We start from the raw sequence: 20,798 nt of genomic DNA on the forward strand, positions 1-20,798 counted from the left end.
ACTTTGTCATTTTTTGAGCCTGACTTATTATTTTTGTGTGGACTTCCTTTATACCTCAACATTGTTTCACAGTGGACTGATCATTTCATGTTGGTTTGTCATGCATTTAACAGAATTTAGATATTGCTTTAGAAATGTAATTTATTGATTTTGAAGTTTTCATTTTGCTTTTTTTTTTTATTTTTTTTTTTTATTATTTATTTTTTTTATTGGACGGATCTTCATTTAAACGGTCCCAATATCCATTCTAAAAATCCCAAGATCAAAATCAATTACTCTACACAGTAAACCCTAATGTTGTCATTACTTGAAAAATCAAGATGTCTTAAACATTAGTTGAAATGTCAAGTTTTGGGCTCATAACTCAAATATCCATGTTCCTTAAACTTATTTGTCTTAAAAATCCATAGACTTTTAATTTTTAGTAACGCATACTGTTGTGTACAAAACTGAGGCTATGGGGAATACCCATAATGCCTTGCGTTTCAATAATTTAGTTGTGTTACCTTTAGTCAAAGGGAAAATAATGGGGGCATTTAAATATTTATTAAGAATTCATAGAGGTTTTAGCTCTAAGTTGTGTTATTGTATGACCTACATTTGAGTCCATTTAATTAAAATTAAGTAGAAACAACAACATTTGAAAAGCAAATCTGTGTCAAGTCTGCTTGCATCTAGTTACCTTAACTTAAATAGTTAAGGTAACTAGTCCTTCACTTAAATAGTTCTGGAGTAGTGGTTGCATAATGGGCTAAAGCACATAACTGGTAATCAGAAGGTTGCCGGTTCGATCCCCACAGCCACCACCATTGTGTCCTTGAGCAAGGCACTTAACTCCAGGTTGCTCCAGGGGTATTGTCCCTGTAATAAGTGCACTGTAAGTCGCTTTGGATAAAAGCGTCTGCCAAATGCATAAATGTAAATGTAAAATAGTTAAGTTCATTCTATATGAACACCAAGTTAAGTTACTAACTTAATTGCACAAGTTTCTTTGGAGACGCAATTTCTCAATTAAATTGAGGATTGATTACTCAATTAAGTCAGCTTATTAGGATCTTAAGTGTTTACTTGAGTTATGGTTATGTTCATTATGTCTGTTGATATTTTGGACCTTATTGTTATTTTTTTAATTAATATGATCATAATGAACTTAGCAGGTTCCCTGTATAATTTACAGTGTTAGCTGAGGCCACGTGCACACTAGTACATTTTCGTTTAAAAACGCAATGATTTCCTACGATTACGCGTCTCAACCACACTGAAATCTCAATCGAAAATGCTCACCGTAACCATATAGTTTGAAAACACGATGACATCAGGACACTGTAAACTTAAGCGGACTAGAATGGACGGGACCTAATAGAGAATTTCTTTCATATTTAGGCTTAATGGACATTATAACTGAAAATGAATCAGTATGGAACGATGTTGTATTGGAATCGAGAGCTTGTGAATCAGATACCCAGCCCTAGTTTTTAAATTAGGTGATGGTGTGTATCGTGGTGAATAAGGACGTAAAACCCAACAGCAATGGCTCTGACTGCACGTTTGGTGCAGATTTGTATAAAATAAGGTCAGTCAGGGTCCTGAGAACTCTCACAGACGTGTGGAGCTTCACTCCTCGTCTTGTGTGTCATTAGTTTGTTTGTGTTGTGTTGGAGGTGATGCTGATGTTTAGAGCAGTAGACTCATAGCAGTAGTATTGTTCATCTCTGTCTTTAGAGCCCAATAAATTCACAGGCTGTGCTCTGATGTCCTGCTGTGCTGCCATGGGAAACACTTCTCTCCACTTGATAAATTAACACTCCATTATAATGCTCAGGAAAATAAGACATTTTTGCTCTTGTCCTAAAAGTAAAGGTTTTGAAATAACCAAGCAAGTCAAGAGAGAATTCACTCGCTTGTCATTATTCACTCTCCCTTATGTCTTTCCAAACATGAATGCTGTTATTATTATTTTTCCATGTATTATTTATTTATTGATTTATTTTTTTGTGGAACAGAAATTCAGATTGTTTTAAGAATGCTGTTGATACGAGGTCCAAGATTCAGAGGACTGAAAGATTAGTACATTTTCAGTTTGTTCCTCACATAAAGCTATCGTTTGACTTCAGAAGACTTGGAATAAAGTTCACAAGTTGTTTGGATTACTTTTATGATACTTTTCCGGTGTTGAGCTTGATAGACATGGTCATTATAAACGGTTGTTTAAATTAAAAGAGTAGCATAAAGATTCTTCAGAAATGTCTATTTTTGTGTTCAATGGAAAAATGTACTATTCCTCCAAAAAAGTTCCTGCAACCTGGACTTATAGATTCACATTACTAAACGACATTTAAAAAAAAAGCTTTTTTTGTTATACATTGGCAGTGGCAGTTTTCTTGCAAAAATGAACACTAGAGGTGCTACGAAGCAATTACTTTTATTCTCTTTCAAGAGTAAAATGGCAAATAAACATGTGCATAAACACGTTTTCGCCCTGTTACTCACACAATGCTATCTTACGACATATAAACACTTTTATTGTAGCGCGTGACTTGTTATTAGATTGTATAACCAACAACATTAACAAGCTTGTTCAAATTGTTTGTTCAGAGTGCGATAAAATTTTGCAGTAGCTCAACTAATAGAGCATTGCACTTGAGATGCGAATGATCGTGATACGAGTCCTGAAGAGCACGCAGGTCGACACGTGAACCGAAAGTGTCATAGAAGCACCACAAAATGACCTGGTTCTTTTATTCATCTCATATTTGCCTTTTTATGACACTTTCGGTTAGGTTTAAGGTTTAGGGTCGGGAGATTTAACTTTCTTTTATTGCCACACAGTGGACATTTCCCCTCTGAACTGCCTTGATATGTGTTTTGCAGAAAACCCAAGTACATATAAATGAAGTTGGTAACAGTGTAAAAGTAGGAGATTTTGGTGTAGATACTCATGACGAAGGTGACAGGAAGGATTGTGATTCTAGATTTCGATCCCATCAGCCCATCAAAGCAGAGATGAGCTGGAGTTCACATGAAACAAAAGTGTCTTTGTGAGACGAGACGTTCTTGTAAAAACAAGTGACCCTTTTGCTTTTCAAAACACTGTGCCTCTTCCTTTAAGACAGGATGTTGAGTACAATCAGATGAGTGAATCAACCGAGGTATTAAAAACAGGCATGCTAGATGTGAGTTTGGAGCCTGATTTATATATCATGTATATGCATTAACTTGATTGCTTTAACCTGATTCATGCAATATTTCTTTTCTTTTTTTTTTCTTTTTTTTTTTTTAATCTCCTTTTCTCCTAATTTGGAATGCCCAATTCCCACAGTTTAGTAAATCCTCATGGTGGCACGGTTACTCACCTCAATCTGGGTGGCGGAGGACATGTCTCATTTGCCTCTGCTTCTGAGACCGTCAATCTGTGCATCTCATCACGTGACTCGTTGTGCATGACACCGCAGAGACTCGCAGCATGTGGAGGCTCATGCTACTCTCCGCGATCCACGCACAATTTACCATGCGCCCCATTGAGAGCGAGAAAAACTAATCGTGGCCACGAGGAGGTTACCCCATCTGACTACCCTCCCTAGCAACCGGGCCAATTTGGTTGCTTAGGAGAGCTTGCTGGAGTCACTCAGCACGCCCTGGATTTGAATTCGCCACTCCAGGAGTGGTAGTCAGCTTCAAAACTCGCTGAGCTACCCAGGCTCCCAATATTTTGGTTTCTTGACATTTTGAAAATATGTTTTATCATACGCCAGACATGAATTGTATTTGATTAAAATGGTAGTAGCACTTCAAAATGAATGTGTTCTTAGATTAGTTACCATATTAATATTCTTGCCCTGCTCGTGGTGATTTTACAAACCACATATCAAGTTACACACCTAAGATGTTTCTATGCAGTTGACTATAAAATTAATCTGGATTAATTTGAAAACAGCATTTTGAAACACTCTCCATTTACACTGGCGTTTTCAAACTTTTCCAAAAGTTGCATGTCCACACTGAAACATCTGAAAACGATTAAATCCCCTTACTGTGCATGTGGAAAAAAAAATAAAAAAAAAAAATAATAAAAAAGCATCATTCCCTGACAAAATATCTAGAGTTCTGACAAACTTCCTGCACATTTCCCACTCATTATTTTCACTTGCAAATGAGCTTGTGATTTGCCACAAATGTTTGCCAGAAGTTTGCAGCTCTTCAACAGTATTGCTGAACCTTCAGCAAACCTTTTGGCGACAAATAAGAGTTTGCCGCAAAGCTCATTTGCATGTGAAAATGAGTGGAGGTTTGGGTCAAGTTTGCCCAAACTCTTGATTTTTGTAAGAGTTTCCATGTACGGTCTTAAACGCAGTTGTCCTCGTGTTCCTCCGCCGAACAGCAATTACGAATAAACCTCTCGTCACCTTTGAAGGAATGCATTGTGAAGGTAGTACAAAGTAAACATTTATCTTTAACAGCGCTATCAAAGTAGATGGCAGACACAACAGTGCCACAACAGCGAAATTATTGTATTAGTTTGGACGTGGCCTGAAGCTGGATCTCTGTTGACCGCTGTGGACATCAATTCATTTTTATTTGCGTAGCACTTTTAATAACGCACATTGTTCCAAAACAGCTTTGCAAAGAAAAGTGCCTTACAAACCCACAGAGCAAACCAGAGGCGACAGTGACAAGGCAAGATTCCCTTAGATGTTTCGGTAGGACAAGGATGGGAGCAATTTCTTGGCAGGAACAAGATCCCTCGTCAACCAACAACCACCAACAATTTTGTGGTTCTGTGTGAACGTATTCACAAAAGGACAGTCAAAGCTCTCTCTGTGTTTTGATTTGTGTAGGAGCCAACTTGTACGTCTTCTAATGATTTTGCCATCTCGTACTATTTTTATATTTCCTCATGGCCTAGAGATCCACATACTCACTTTCATTTCTGCACCACTGGAATAAAACAAAAAACAACAACTGTGAATTAGACCTAGGTTTAATTTTTTGGTTTGTTCATTCATTCGTTAGTTTGTTTGTTTATCTGCACCAGAATTGGCATGCATGTAGTCTACTACAGTCCCATTGTTAACTATCATGAACGCATCGAACTTTGAATTCAATATATTTATAAAAGATGCTTATTGTGATAGTTGCAAACCAGTCCAAGGGCGTACATGTGATGAATTGGTTTTATTAGCATGGACTTGTTAACTAATACCATTAAAAATGTAGCCGTAATCGTTTTGACCACTAATGAGCTTATGGGCTGAACGCTGGAGGCTCACAGGTGTATTTGTATTTACTTTAGGAGGTACATCGGCTCTGTAGGTTCACCGCATGTTCTCACGGCTTCAAAGTATTTGGACTGCTTTTATGTATTGTATGTGTACTGTTGAGGATGCTGTTGTGGACTTGTTGACACATGCTTTAATTCAAATACTGATTTGATGGGCAGAGCTAGCCAAATCCAATTGAGCTCAAAAGCTCCCAGTCATCGCACAGCTGTGCTGATTTGTAGATGAATTATGGTGCGTATTCAGTATAAGTGCTTTTGGATTTGGTCCAAAGTAAGTACCAGTGTATCTGTGTTTCTCTGGGTTTGTTCTTAAGACAATGAAAAGCCTTACAGTATTATTAAAAGCTGTAGTATTTTGGCAGTTTTTTATATGACTGTTGAATAAGATGAACAGGGGGTCATTTCCAAAGTCAGTGGTTTTACTTTCATCATAGTCAAGAGATGCTCAACCTCCAGAAAATGATGATAGTCAGCTAAATATTTTATGAGCCATTTTATTTTCAATGTTTTTTTTTGTAGCCCTGTTACCAAAATTTGGGACATGAATTAGGGCTGGTCGATATTTTCTCAATACTTATTTTCATATAGTTCGATATCATTCCACATGTTTGTTAGGCCTCAAGAATAAATGTAAACGTGCTTGTTTACAAGTAAATTCCACAGGGTAAGCTATCTTTTCATTTGAAGTCTAAGAAGTATACTTGGTTTAAGATTTAATCCTACTTGAGATTTGACCTCATTTTGATAATTTCGCCAATTTCATCGTCTTTAGCAGACGTTTGTCTCCACTGAAAGATTTTCGTGTGACGCGCCACACTCCAGCGCAGTAGGTGGCGGTAATGCACAGTAAGCTGTATTGCTAACTGCCAATAAACATCATAAGAACAAACACTTTCTTGCCTGTGACAAAAAATTTGCGGACGTGACAGCGCTATGGATCATGAAAAAACTTGAAACGAAATAGTACATGAATAAACACAATTTTGTTGATGTCGGAGTTGTTGTGTTTATTTGATTTGACTGTGCTGTCTTGTCTGATACACAATGATATCTTATTAGATGGATAGCTAGGTGCTAGCTAGCTTGCAAATACTGCTATTATAAATATTGCTATTGCTAATTATTATTGCTAATAATATAACTTTGCTTGCGTTTTCAGCGATCCGATCGTCTATGTAGAACTTAGGCTAAAAATCGAAAATTACTCTAAAGTTTATCATCGTTATCGAGGAATTTTTTTGCTCTCGATAAATAGCGATACAGTTTTACCGCCCAGCCAGAAACTGAACTTTTGTTCGGATTTTAGGAGTAAATGCACTTGGGTTCATAGAAAGCTATATGATGCTCCCTATTTAGTGAATGACTTAACCTCCAGTGTGCAGTCTGTCTGCACTGGTCTCAGAACAGTTTGAAATGCACCTTATTTTCTAACTAACTCCATATAAAGCCTCTGAAAGTGACATTTTTCAGCTTTTGGATGTATCCATTGATTCTCAATGTAAAATGCACAGTAAATGTAGGATTTCTAATGAAAACCTTGTGCTATTGTACACAAGTGTACATTGTGTTTAGCAGCATGGCGTTTTGCAAGTTTTAAAAATGGCATATCAGATGATAGAGATTCTGATCTTTTGACTCAAACAGGTTTCAGTGTAAAAATGTAATTAGTTTTCTAACCAGATGTAGTTTTTTTTTTTTTTGCCGTTTCTCCCAAAGACGAACTCCGCTGTGGTCAGCGCCATGTTGTTTTGTCACATGACTCCATGCGTTGAAAGTTTAACCCTTTACTGACAGCCTAGAGTCTCCTGAACTGAGATCAGTCGGTTTAAATGGATTTAAATTATGCGTTGTATAAAGCGAAGCCAAAATACAATGTCAATGCATGTGATCGCGGGGTCGCATGAGGAGTAATGTCAATTTAATCACCAATAGTGTGAAACGGTGCTAAAAATGAGTTAAATGTTCACCAAAAACAGATGAGGTTTTTAAGGTTAATGCTCCGTTGACTTTTAAATCCAACAGAATGGACCTCCCTACCCTAAACTTTAAACCTAAACCTAAGCGATAGTGCCAGATAAAGCTAAAAATGCAGTTGAAGCAACCACGTCATTTTGTGTGAAAGTGAATAAAAGTCGTTGTAGCGCCTCTCGTGTTCATACACTATGTACACTTGTACTTGGAAGACGCAACGACCCATTCACATCCAAACAGCGTTTGCTTGCTCCCTTTTCCAGTTCACACACACAAGCGCATGCCTTTCAACAAAAAACCCAAATCATCATTCTGTCGCTGCCCCAAATACAGCTGCCTTCAAACAGTGTTTATGTAACACAGGACATTAGCGCTGTTTAAAGAAGCCCACACGCTGCAGAGCTGGATTAAATCTTCATTCAGCAGCTGCATGTGTGTGTGTGTGACAGTGAATGAACACACTTCCTCATGCAGTTGGATGGCTTTGGCTGTCGCTGGCTCGTTAAACACCGGTTTGTAAGATGGCTTTCATTGTATCTATGGAAAGTAAGATGGTGAGAGGTCAGTGAGTTTGTGTTGTGGTTTCTTAAAGTGCTCGCTGATCGACATTTCATTTAAGTGCTTTATTAAGAACAACTTACTGAACCTCTTACCTTTACCTCATTTATTTCAGTTTTTATTCTAGTTGTCTTTTACTTAAAGAAAGGAGTGTTACAAATTGGACTGTTTTTTCTCACTCAACTCAAATAAATTTCCTTTCTATTGGTTCAAAACCACAGAAAAGTAAATGTGCAGAATTGTCACTTGGTTTTTGTAAATATTGTAAGGTTTCCCAAATATATTTAAAATGCATTAGTAAGGGAATCTCGCAAAAAACAAAAAACAAATCAGGTAATATTTCACCCCAAAATTAAAAGAAAAATAAAGAATAATATTTAATTCAAAGCAGTTCATATATTTTGCTTCAAGATAGAAAATTTAGAACCATTAAAATATTCTGCATTTTACATTATTTTCTGGCTGCATTTGTATGTTTTTTTTTTTTAATATTGTATATTTATTAATAAATATTATACTTTTTTTGACTTTTTATTTATACTATAATTATTTGTCTTATGGACATTTTTTTTATTAATGTTTTTTATTAAAAACCAGCATAAATTAAAAGCAGTACAACAAATACTACGCTTTTTTTACAGAAATGACAAAAATATTTATTTATACTGTATATATAAAATATATATATATACACACACACACTGATCAGCCACAACATTAAAACTACCTGCCTGGGGGCCTGGGTAGCTCAGCGAGTAAAGACACTAGTTCGAATCCCAGGGCATGCTGAGTGACTCCAGCCAGGTCTCCTAAGCAACCAAATTGGCCCGGTTGCTAGGGAGGGTAGAGTCACATGGTCGCTATAATGTGGTTCGCTCTCGGTGGGGCACTTGGTGAGTTGTGCGTGGTGCTTTTTATAATGCGCTCAACAAACCACGTGATGAGATGCGCGGATTGACAGTCTCAGATGCGGAGGCAACTGAGATTACACTTCTACAGAGAGTAGCTACAGTACTAAATCATCTCCATTTATAACTGTGGACAGATGAATATCTCAGCTCTTCGAGATAACTTTGTAACCCTTTCCAGCTTTATACAAAGCAACAATTCTTGATTGTAAGTCTTCTGAGATCTCTTTTTTGTGAGGCATGGTCCATGTCAGCAGATGCTTCTTCTGAATAGCAAACTCAAAATGTTTGAGTGCTTTTTATAAGTCAAAGTAGTTCTAACCCACACCTCCAATCTTATTACATTAATTGGATGCCAGGTTTGCCAACTCCTGACTCTAATTCGCTTTTGTTAACGTCGTTAGCCTGGGGGTTCACTTACTTGTTCCAACCTAAACTGTGAATGTTTGAATGCTGTATTCAGTATGTACAAGAACAATAATTTGAGTGTTATTAGTTAAAACAGATTGTGTTTGTTCATTAATGTAACTTAGATTGACAAATTGATACATAAATGCAGGTAATTCCAAAGGGTTCACATACTTTTTCTTGCCACTGTAACAAAGATTTTGGTTGGATTCACTCTTTTAGCATCAGTACTGTGTATTAAGAGCAATTCAGGTTGCAAAAATGATCAATTTATTATGAATTTTGTTTAAAGGATTGTTCCTGTTCAGTCCAAGTTAGTATCAAATGTATTTGTTACATAATGTTGATCACAAAAAACATAATTTCATTGTCCCTTGTTTATTAAAAACAAATTGCAGTGTGAAAGCTTCTATTCCTAGTGTGATAAAATTGCTTTTAGGGGTTAACCGGAGATATGTCGTCATAGCAACAAAGTTGTAATATTTGATATAAATTTACACAGGTAAGGTTAGTAAGTGATTTGATTACGGCAAAATCATGTTTACATGTGTAATGTTTACGTCTTGTGGCTATACTTTAGAAACGGGCCCATTCACTTCCATTGTAACCCCCCCCCTTTTTTTTCTTTTTTATAAACCATGTGCAAGCCAAAATATTTTTGTGGTAATCACCATTTTGCCTCAAATGCTGTCATTTGAGCTTAACTTGTATTAAACCCGGAATATTCCTTTAAAGACTCAAATACCTAAATTCAGAAGTTGACTAAACCCTTGAAAAAAAAAAAAAAACAGACATATCTATGCATTTACTATGCTTGTTTGAATGTAGACTGCTAATGCTGCAGTTTCAATAGTTCAGTTTCTCTCTCCTTTCATGTTCACACCCCCATCCCATCCCGTCAGCCCTCTGTCTCTCAGTTCTGCCTTCAACTGCAGCCACGAGCAGCCAGCCTCATTAAAAATATCTTGACTGTGGCGGAAAACACAGACAGTCACAGACCTGCCCACTCTCTCTCTCTCTCTCTCTCTCTCTCTCTCTCTCTCTCTCTCTCTCTCTCTCTCTCATCCTCTCCCTGTTTCTGCACCTCATCAGTTGAAACTCAACTTCTGCACTTGGCGTCTGCAATAGGATACCCTTGTGTAAATCTCAGACTAATGTCTGTTTCCATTCTCTCTGGGGTCTTTTAAAATCCAGAATTAGGGGTTGTGCTGCAGTTGTCTAGCAGACATTTCAAACCTTCGTTTAAGCCAAAAACTGTAGGCGCTTTCGACCGATCAATTGTGGTTTTCTGTGAGCCAGCCTCACGCGGATGTTTTAAAGAATTTGTGAACATTATACTCCAGTTCAGTGAGAAAGGAAAATTTAAAATAAGAATACTAAGCTCACTTACGGGGGAGTTTTTCCCAGCTTAATGTCAAATGTCAGGTCTGTCATGTTGATATGATATTATATGTTACAAAGATCAGCAATATGTCATTTCCAATGTGGTATAGCTGGATGAAGAGCAGGTCCGAGGCTTGACCACTTTCAATAATAAGGGGCATTCATACTAACAGGTATTTCGAATAACAAAATGACAGCAACCGTTTGCAAACTTTTATGTGTTGTGGCATCTACCAATGAAAGTGCCACACAGTCAGTAGAGCTCACGTGATTCACCACATGATACAGCTGGATGCTGCTGTCACGTAGAAAGAACAACTAAAAACCAACATTATTGCAATTTGTCCACATCCAGCGATTTAAATCATTGTCACCATCTTCTGTAAGATAAGATTCACGTTATGATATATGTAGTTTATTTTTGGCATGTTACATCATTTTAAGCACAAACGTAATTATTTTTGTGATTTATGCTTAAAGAATCATAAGACAGTTTGCCAGTGTGGTTACAAAATAAAATTAATTCAAGATATATTCTCTGAAAACAAACTGAAAAATGACATTTTGCTTCGCAAGTAAACATTTTATGGATGTTCAGAAATTCTAACTAGAAAACAGACAAAAATACTGATTAAGTGGCCATCTTGAATAAAAAAAGAAATCAAATGCAGCGCCAGGAATAGAGCAGAACGCAGGTGTCTTGAGACACATTTTTTAACAGTTGAAGTTATTTTCATCTTGACATGGCGGTTTCTAAAAAACGTTGCGCTCCTGTGTGACATGCTAAAAAAACAGCGAGATGTGGAACAACGGTCAAAGACGACAGTCTAGTGCATGTTTACATAGGAAAATAATTGAAAAACGGTGCAGATAGGTGCGAAAATGCATTCGGTGTGAACGGCCCCTAACTCAACATGCCGTTAAAAAAAACGTGACAATTTTGTGCAAGATGCTAAAAGAAACAGCGAAATGTGAAGGTCAAAGATGCCCGCCTAGCACCTTTACATAGGATAATCATTGGGAAACACTGCGCAGACGGATACAAAAATGTGAACACGTTCAACTCGACATGGCATCTAAAAACGTGGCCCTCCTGCACAAACTACTAAAGAAACGGTGAAGTGCATTTTAGTGGTTAAAGCCATCCGTCAAAGCATCCATCTAGCGCATGTTTACATAGGAAGACAATTGAAAAACAGATGCAAAAATTTGAACATCAGTGTCAGTACATCAGTGTGAATGGCCTCTAACTCGAGACGCATCAAGAAAATGTGGCGCTCTTGCGAGAGACGTGGTCGGTCCAAGATGTCTGTCTAGTGCATGTTTACATAGGAAAACAACTGGGGAAAAAACAGTGAGGATGGACCCAAAAACAAGAAATTATTTTTTGCCATGCAATAAATAGATCTGATTACTAACGTCCAGTATTGCTGAGCTGCTCTAAGTGAACCTTTCATCAGTGTTGAAGAATTAAAGTATTTCAAAGAGTAAATGTCAGTTTTCTAGCTTTAAGGGCATACATGGCTTTCTTTATGCACAGCTGTGTCTTCAATGTGTCTTTGAGGAGTTTAGCTTGAACGTTTGACAGCTTTCTGGAATCACATGATGGGAAATCTTTGTGGTTGAAGGGTAATTTAAAAGGGTAGAAATTATAGAGAGCAGCAGTTGCGGGATTGGCAGTTTTGCTGCCAGTATCTGTAACGGGAGCAAGCGTACCCACAGGGGACCAATCAGAGAGATTCCAGATGTGAGGGGCTTTTCAGGAAACGGAAAGATCATTCAAGTACAGGCAGACACGTCTGAAGTTCTTGATTATTTAGTGATCATATTTAATTGGTCTCTTAAGCTTTTCCGTGTTAGTCTGATTTGAGCAAAGAATTGAATGAATTGCTCGAGTGGGTGTAGTTGAGGTGAAGCACACCTTTGTTCTGCCTGATTTCTTTTCATCTCCACCCTGATTTCCACACTTGCACCACCTGCACAGACTTCAAAAAGTACTCTGACTTTAAACAGCTGGACGGTGTTGAACAGAATGCAGGGGTCTCGAAACTTGTGTATAAAGTTCAGTACCATCTTAAAAATGTGGCGATGGTGGCACAAGATGCAACACAATGGCCAAAAACTAGCTGGTGCATCTGTGTAAAGACCATCAATTAAAAAGGAGTAAAAGTGTGGGGCATGGGTAGCTCAACGAGTATTGACACTGACTACCACCCCTGGAGTTGCGAGTTTGAATCCAGGGCATGCTGAGTGACTCCAGCCAGGTCTCCTAAGCAACCAAATTGGCCAGGTTGCTAGGGAGGGTAGAGTCACATGGGGTAACCTCCTCTTGGTTGCGATTTAGTGGTTCTCGCTCTCAGTGGGGCGCATGGAAAGTTGTGCATGGATCGTGGAGAGTAGCATGAGCCTCCACATGCTGTGAGTCTCCGCAGTGTCATGCACATTGAGCCACGTGATAAGATGCGCAGATTGAATGTCTCAGAAGTGGAGGCAACTGAGACTTGTCATCCGCCACCCAGATCGAGGTGAGTAACCGTGCCACCACGAGGACCTAGTGGGAATTGGGCATTCCAAATTGGGAGAAAAAGGGGATTAAAAAAAGGAGCAAAAGTAGCAAAATCTTGTTTTGGATTCTTGTGGTAAGGTATTAGGAAGGCAATGGCCACATTTCCACTCTCGGGCCAAATAAGGGGCGTGCTAGTGCGTCCCAGGGCCTGTTGGGTTCCCGCTGTCACTTCTGGGGCTTCATTGTGCCTCCTTGGGGCCAACGGCCAAGCGCCTTTGGCTCGCCGATTACCCTTGCGCCAAAGAAGGCCTACTGGGGATTGAAGCGAGGGTCAATGACAAAGGCAGAGTTTCACTGAGTCAGGTCTCTCTTTCCACCAAGCATAGACCAAAATAAGCAAACAAACGGCTGCTTTAGTCTCCACCATGTCCATTTTGAGGGCCAGAGAGTCTCGAGAGTCTGATACCTCAGCTTCAGCTTCCCTCTTGCTTGTGAAATGGGTGGGGTAGGTGACGTTGGCACCAGGGCGCTGTATTAAGAGCAGGTTTTAGGGCAATGATTTTGATTTTTTTTTAGTGACATCACTATCACCAAGCTGCATGCAGTTTATATTTGAAAATGTGTTACTTTGTTGCAGTGTTCACTTGCAAAATAACAAAAGGTTCTGGAGAAATGTGTCGAAGTTGAAGTGTGAAGTTTTCTTCAAAATATAGTGGTTAAAGTCAACAAATATTTATACTTAAGTTAATAGAAATATTCCAAAAATCTAGTCCCCCCTACCCCCCTTAGACCCGCCCATGAATTAGACTCAGTTTGGCATCCAGAAAATGTCCAAATAATTAATTTTGAACCGTATATCTGTTTTTTTTTTTTTAATTGTCATACTGATAAATGTATTTCTTGAATGCACTATAAACCACTTTATAGAAAAGCGTCTGCCAAATGAATAAATGTTCATATTTTATTTCAAACCGAACAAACAAAAAGAAACCTTTTTTGTTTTTTAAATGTTTTGCTTAGTGTTCTTGTGCAAACTTTATTTAAAATAAATGACACTTTGTTTAATTATTTTGTAACTAATGCAATGACATTCAGACATTTTTAAGAGTGACATAAGGCTGGAAATACTTTCAGGGGCTGTAAGCATATTTATACTTGATCACTGTCATTGTTTTATCAGTTCTAAACATAAGAAGGCTAACAGAGTTTTTGGCTTTGAAACCGAAATGACGAGTCTTTAAAGCTACATGATAAATGTCTTGCTCCATTTAGTGCTAAACATGCCATTAGAACTCCATCCCGCAAGAGAAGAGCTGTAATTATTTGAGTGAGTGAAAGGAACACAACGCCAAGTTCACTCGCCGGCTCTCTTTTCTCTGTGAAAAGGTTTTGACTGCGTAATGCTACATTTTGTAAGAATGATACTTGCATCCAAAGCAAGCAAATCACAACACAATGCTGTAAAATGCAAATAATGTGATATTCTCATGACATGTAGTTCTGGTGAACCACAGACTTGAAATAAGGTGGGTGAATTTGGAAGAGTTCCCTTTCTTGAAACTTTTCCTGACCTCATTTGGAAATTTGAGTTCAGAAAAACTGGGAAGGATTGACGTTTTCTAACACATTCTGTGGTCAGTTGTGTAAGAGTCATTTTGGTTTTGAACAAGTTGGGGGGTCCGTGTACCTTCGGATAATTTGTTTTCTCATTTTTGTCTTCAAAATGAAATAACCAATTACCCGTTCATTTATCACATTTCCGTTCTCTCTCTATCACATCACAATTTATGTTGTATCTGCATATTTTTCAATTTAAAAATGTCAAATTGCATTCCTCAGGATTAATTTTATTGTTGAACAAACACAATGCTCTGTCAATCCAAAATGTTATTGAACCCCAAACCTGAATGTTTAACAAAGAAAAAGTGAGTTTTGTCTTTCTCAGGGGAATATATAAGTGTGTGCAATTATTAGGCAACTAAATTACAAAAATAATTTCTCTCAACTCAATTGTTTATTCTCAATTTTAAGAGTAGGTGCAACAAATAAGTAACACAAAATGACAATTAAATAACATTTTTGGCCTTTCAAAAATATTCAGTGACCAATATAGCCACCCTTCTTTTCAATAACAGCCATGAGCCTTCCATCCATGGAGTCTGTCAGTTTCTTGATCTGTTCACGATCAGCTTTCACTGAAGCAGCAACCACAGCCTCCCAAATGCTGTTCAAAGAGGTGGATTGTCTTCCCTCACATTTGAGAAGGGCCTACAATTTCTCAGTAGGATTTAAGTCAGGTGAGGAAGGGGGCCAAGTCATTATTTGGGCATCTTTGAGGCCCTTGCTGGCTAGCCAAGCAGTGGAGTACTTGGATGCATGTGATGAAGCATTGTCCTGCATAAAGATCATGGCCTTCTTGAATGCTGAGGACTTCTTCCTGTACCACTGCTTGAAGAATGTACTTTACAGAAACTGGCAGTAGGTTTGAGAGTTGAGTTTCAGTCCATCTTCAACTCGAAAAGGTCCAACTACCTCATCCTTAATGATAGCAGCCCATACCAGTACCCCTCCTCCACCTTGCTGGCGCCTGACTCGAAGTGGTGCCCTGTGTCCATTAGTGATCCGGCCACGGGCCCATCCATCTGGTCCATCAAGAGTCACACTCATTTCATCTGTCCATAAAACCTTTGAAAAATATGTCTTCATGTATTTCTTTGCCCAATCTTGATGCATCAACTTGTGAATATAAACAGTGGTGGTCGTGTTTCAGCCTTCTTGACCATGGCCATGTCTCTGAGCACTTGACACCTTGTACTTCTGGACACTCCAGGTAGGTTGCAGTTCTGGAATATGGTAGCATTGGAGGATAATGGGTTCCTGGTAGCTTCACATTTAATTCTTCTCAAGTCTTTTGCAGTTAATTTGCGCCTTTTCTTCTCCATACGTTTTTTTGCGCCCCAGTTGACTATTCGCAACAAAACGTTTGATTGTCCAGTGGTCACGTCTCAGTAGTTTAGCTATTTCAAGAGTGTTGCATCTATCTGAAAGGCATTTTACAATATTTGACTTTTCTGTGTCAGTTAAATCTCTTTTTTGGTCCATTTTACCTGAGGTAATGAAGCTGCCTAATAATTATGCACACCTTGATTTAAGGTGTTAGTCACTTTCACCACACCCTCCCTCATGACACAAATACATACCACCTGAAAATGATTGAATGCAGTAAGTATTCAAGTTTATATATGGTTTGGAGTTGGAAAATGTGCATGGAAAAGAACCGAATACTCACTTGCCTAATAATTGGGCACGCAGTGTAGAATAAGAGTTTGCCAAATTCAAGTTTGTCTATTGTTTTTGCAGATAGACTCTTAATTATTTTAATGAAGGACATTTAATATTTTATAGAAAAACTTCTGACTACTGCATGTTTATTGCGATCTCATCAAGCAATGGACATCTGGATACGACAAACAATGAGCTCACAACTCGCTTTTGTCACCGCGGGATGGGGTGGCAGTGCTTTTTTAATTATTATTTATTATTTTATTTTATTATTTTTATTTTATCCCCTTTTTCTCCCAATTTGGAATGCCCAATTCCAACTACTTACTAGGTCCTCGTGGTGGCGCTGTTACTCACCTCAATCCAGGTGGCGGAGGACAAGTCTCAGTTGCCTCCGCTTCCGAGACAGTCAATCCGCGCATCTCATCACGTGGCTCATTGTGCATGACACCGCGGAGACTCCCAACATGTGGAGGCTCATGCTACTCTCCGCGATCCACGCACAACTTAATACGTGCCCCATTGAGAGCAAGAACCACTAATCGCGACCATGAGGAGGTTACCCCATGTGACTCTACCATCCCTAGCAACCTGGCCAATTTGGCTGCTTAGGAGACCTGGCTGGAGTCACTCAGCACACCCTGGATTCGAACTTGTGACTACAGGTGTGGTAGTCAGTGTCTTTACTCGCTGAGCTAACCAGGCTAAATATACTTACACTAAACAAACTCAACGTACTGGTCAAACGTTTGGACACGCCTACTCATTCTTTATTATTACCATTTATCTCATTTTAGAATAGTAAAAAAGGTATTAAAATGATGAAATAACACACAGGGAGTTATGCAGTGACCAAAAATGTTAAACAAATCAAAACTATCTTGTATGCTCTGTTCATTCCCATAAAAAATTTTCATAAAAATATTTAGATACATTTTTTTCTTCGAGGAATGCAAAGAAAACAAGTTCATATTCATTTTTAAACAACACAATACTAATGTTTTAACTTCAAGAGCAAGAGTTCAGAAATCAATATTTGCTGGAATAATCCTGATTTTCAGTCTCAGCTTTCATGCGTCTTGGCATGCTCTCTACCAGTCTTTCACATTGCTGTTGGGTGACTTTATGCCACTCCTGGCGCAAAAATTCAAGCAGCTCGGCTTTGTTTGATGGCTTGTGACCATCCATCTTCCTCTTGATCACATTCCAGAGGTTTTCAATGGGGGTCAGGTCTGGAGATTTTTTGAGAGAGAGAGAGATATATTTGTAGGACAGGCTCAGGAAGGCAGTTTTTCACCGATTTTCACGTGATTTTGTGAAAGTTGCTTCACGTAAAATTCTTGTAATTTCTCTAGCTAGAAAGATGAAAAGTGCTGTAATTTCTTGGTATTTATGCACAGTGGGTTCACTATAGTTTCTTGAATTTGGTTTCCAAGTAGTCTATTTTATATTCAGATCCCAGACTGACAGTAGGTTTGAGAGTTGAGTTTCAGTCCATCTTCAACTCGAAAAGGTCCAACTACCTCATCCTTAATGATAGCAGCCCTTACCAGTACCCCTCCTCCACCTTGCTGGTGCCTTACTCGAAGTGGTGCCCTGTGTCCATTAGTGATCCGGCCACGGGCCCATCCATCTGGTCCATCAAGAGTCACTCTCATTTCATCTGTCCATAAAACCTTTGAAAAATATGTCTTCATGTATTTCTTTGCCCAATCTTGATGCATCAATTTGTGAATATAAACAGTGGTGGTCGTGTTTCAGCCTTCATGACCTTGGCCATGTCTCTGAGCACTTGACACCTTGTACTTCTGGACACACCAGTTAGGTTGCAGTTCTGGAATATGGTAGCATTGGAGGATAATGGGTTCCTGGTAGCTTCACATTTAATTCTTCTCAAGTCTTTTGCAGTTAATTTGCGCCTTTTCTTCTCCATGTTTTTTTTTTTGCACCCCAGTTGACTATTCGCAACAAAACGTTTGATTGTCCAGTGGTCACGTCTCAGTAGTTTAGCTATTTCAAGAGTGTTGCATCTATCTGAAAGGCGTTTTACAATATTTGACTTTTCAGTGTCAGTTAAATCTCTTTTTTGGTCCATTTTACCTGAGGTAATGAAGCTGCCTAATAATTATGCACACCTTGATTTAAGGTGTTAGTCACTTTCACCACACCCTCCCTCATGACACAAATACATACCACCTGAAAATGATTGAATGCAGTAAGTATTCAAGTTTATATATGGTTTGGAGTTGGAAAATGTGCATGGAAAAGAGCCGAATACTCACTTGCCTGATAATTGGGCACGCAGTGTAGAATAGATTTTCAGTCTCAGCTTTCATGCGTCTTGGCATGCTCTCTACCAGTCTTTCACATTGCTGTTGGGTGACTTTATGCCACTCCTGGCGCAAAAATTCAAGCAGCTCGGCTTTGTTTGATGACTTGTGACCATCCAGCTTCCTTTTGATCACATTCCAGAGGTTTTCAATGGGGGTCAGGTCTGGAGATTTTTTGAGAGAGAGAGAGAAATATTTGTAGGACAGGCTCAGGAAGGCAGTTTTTCACCGATTTTCACGTGATTTTGTGAAATAAAGCTGCTTCACGTAAAAGTTTTATCATTTCTCTTGCTAGAAAGATGAAAAGTGCTGTATTTTCTTGGTAATTATGCACAGTGGGCTCACTATAGTTTCTTGAATTTGGTTTCCAAGTAGTCAGTTTTATATTCAGATCCCAGACTGACAGTGGATGAGTGAATTCCCTGGAGTCTTCATCCTCTCCTCCTCTTCCTCTGCTTTAATCTCTGGCTCTGTGGGTGTAATGTAAAAAAAAAAAAAAAATTCTGTTTTATATCATATTAACATGTTGCCCCAGTGTTTGATTTCTAAACATCCGCCATACAGTAGCTTTCAAAATATAGTTAAACTTCGAAAAATATCTCGAGATGCGTCGCACAACAACACACATTGTTTAAAAGCATCTTTACAGAAGGTCATGGCTTAATGGCGACTTTGGAAAGGGAAAACAAAACTCAATAGGATGTGAAGAAAAAAAAAACTTGAGAAACCAGAGTAATGTGGGGGAGCCATCCTCTGGCTTTACAATAAATGTTCATATGACAGTATTATTTGTCTATAGTATGTGTAGTCAATCAGTCAAGAGATGTTGAGAGCCAAAAACATTTAGTGTCTTTTGTCAAACTTGCCATAAGACATCTTGGGGTGCCAAGTTTGAATGTATGAATAAGATTTGAGGGATATGATGGAAAATAAAAAATAAAAAATTAGAAAAACATATATGTTGGTATTGTAAATTGACAGCTTTGCTTGCCAATTCGATTTAAACATGGTGAAATGTATTCAGTGGAGCTTAGAGGATGGCATTCTTGTTAGTAATTATTAAACAAAATATTTAATAAACTAATTCCCTCTGCAAGCGACAGAATGTGAAAACTTGGAGATTAAAGTTCATTTGAATTCTTCAGAGATCTGCAGGGCTTTCTGTAGATGTCTGTGAGCGCTGATTCTGTGCAGGTCTTGTCATCAAGAAAAACGAAAAGAGTGGAAAACTGGAAAATGTAAAACTTGATTTTTAGTGCTCTAACCAGTTTTGTATGTGTTTTGTAGGTGTTTTGAGTGGTGCAGAATGTTCGTGTGGCAGGAATCACTTCACGTGTGCCGTCAGCGCGTTTGGAGAGTGCACATGTATCCCAGCGCAGTGGCAGTGTGATGGAGACAACGACTGCGGAGATCACAGTGATGAAGATGGATGCAGTGAGTCATTCACACAAATGCACACATACACAATTTATATATATATATATATATATATAAAACACACACATATATGTATATACATAGATGAGCCAAAACATTATGATGACTCACAGGTGAAGCGAGTAATGTTGATCATCTCCTAACAAGGCCACATGTCAAGATCTGGGTAGATTAGATGGTAAGCGAACAATTAGTTCTTGTAGTCAACGTGTTGAATGCAGGAGAAATGGGCAGCAGTAAAGACCTGAGCGACTTTTACAAGAGCCAGTTTGTTATGGCCAGACAACTAGGTCAGAGCATCTCTGAAACAGCAAGGCTTGTGGGGTGTTCCTACCGACAGTGGTCCGAGGAGGGACAAACCACAAACCGGCGACAGGGTTTTGTGCGCCCAAGGCTCATCGATGCGTGAGGGCAACGGAGGCTGTCCCGTCTGGACTGAACCGTCAGAAGGTCTACTGTGGCACAAGTCACAGAAAATTTTAATGATGGTTACGGGAGGAATGTCGCAACACACAGTGCATTGCACCCTGCTGCGGATGGGGCTGCGTAGCCGCAGAGCGGTCAGAGTGCCCATGATGACCCCTGTCCACTGTCGAAAGTGCCCACAGTGGGCACGTTAGCGTTGGAACTGGACCTTTTGGTGCAGTGAAGAAGGTTTTGAAGAAGGTCGCCTGGTCCGATGAGTCCCGTTTTCTTTTACATCACGTGGACGACTGTGCACGTTTGCACCGTTTACC

General features: G+C 38.8%; 1 protein-coding gene across 1 annotated transcript in view; it reads left to right on the forward strand.

Annotated features, from left to right (window-relative positions):
* lrp4 (low density lipoprotein receptor-related protein 4) overlaps window positions 1-20,798 on the forward strand; it is a 133,570-nt gene that overhangs the window by 43,453 nt on the left and 69,319 nt on the right. Inside the window, exon 2 of the mRNA XM_051714060.1 lies at window positions 19,912-20,058. Coding sequence (XP_051570020.1) covers window positions 19,912-20,058 — 147 coding nt within the window. The remainder of the gene's footprint in view (window positions 1-19,911; window positions 20,059-20,798) is intronic.

This window comes from Myxocyprinus asiaticus, chromosome 2, assembly GCF_019703515.2.
Source record: "Myxocyprinus asiaticus isolate MX2 ecotype Aquarium Trade chromosome 2, UBuf_Myxa_2, whole genome shotgun sequence".
NCBI lineage: Eukaryota > Metazoa > Chordata > Actinopteri > Cypriniformes > Catostomidae > Myxocyprinus > Myxocyprinus asiaticus.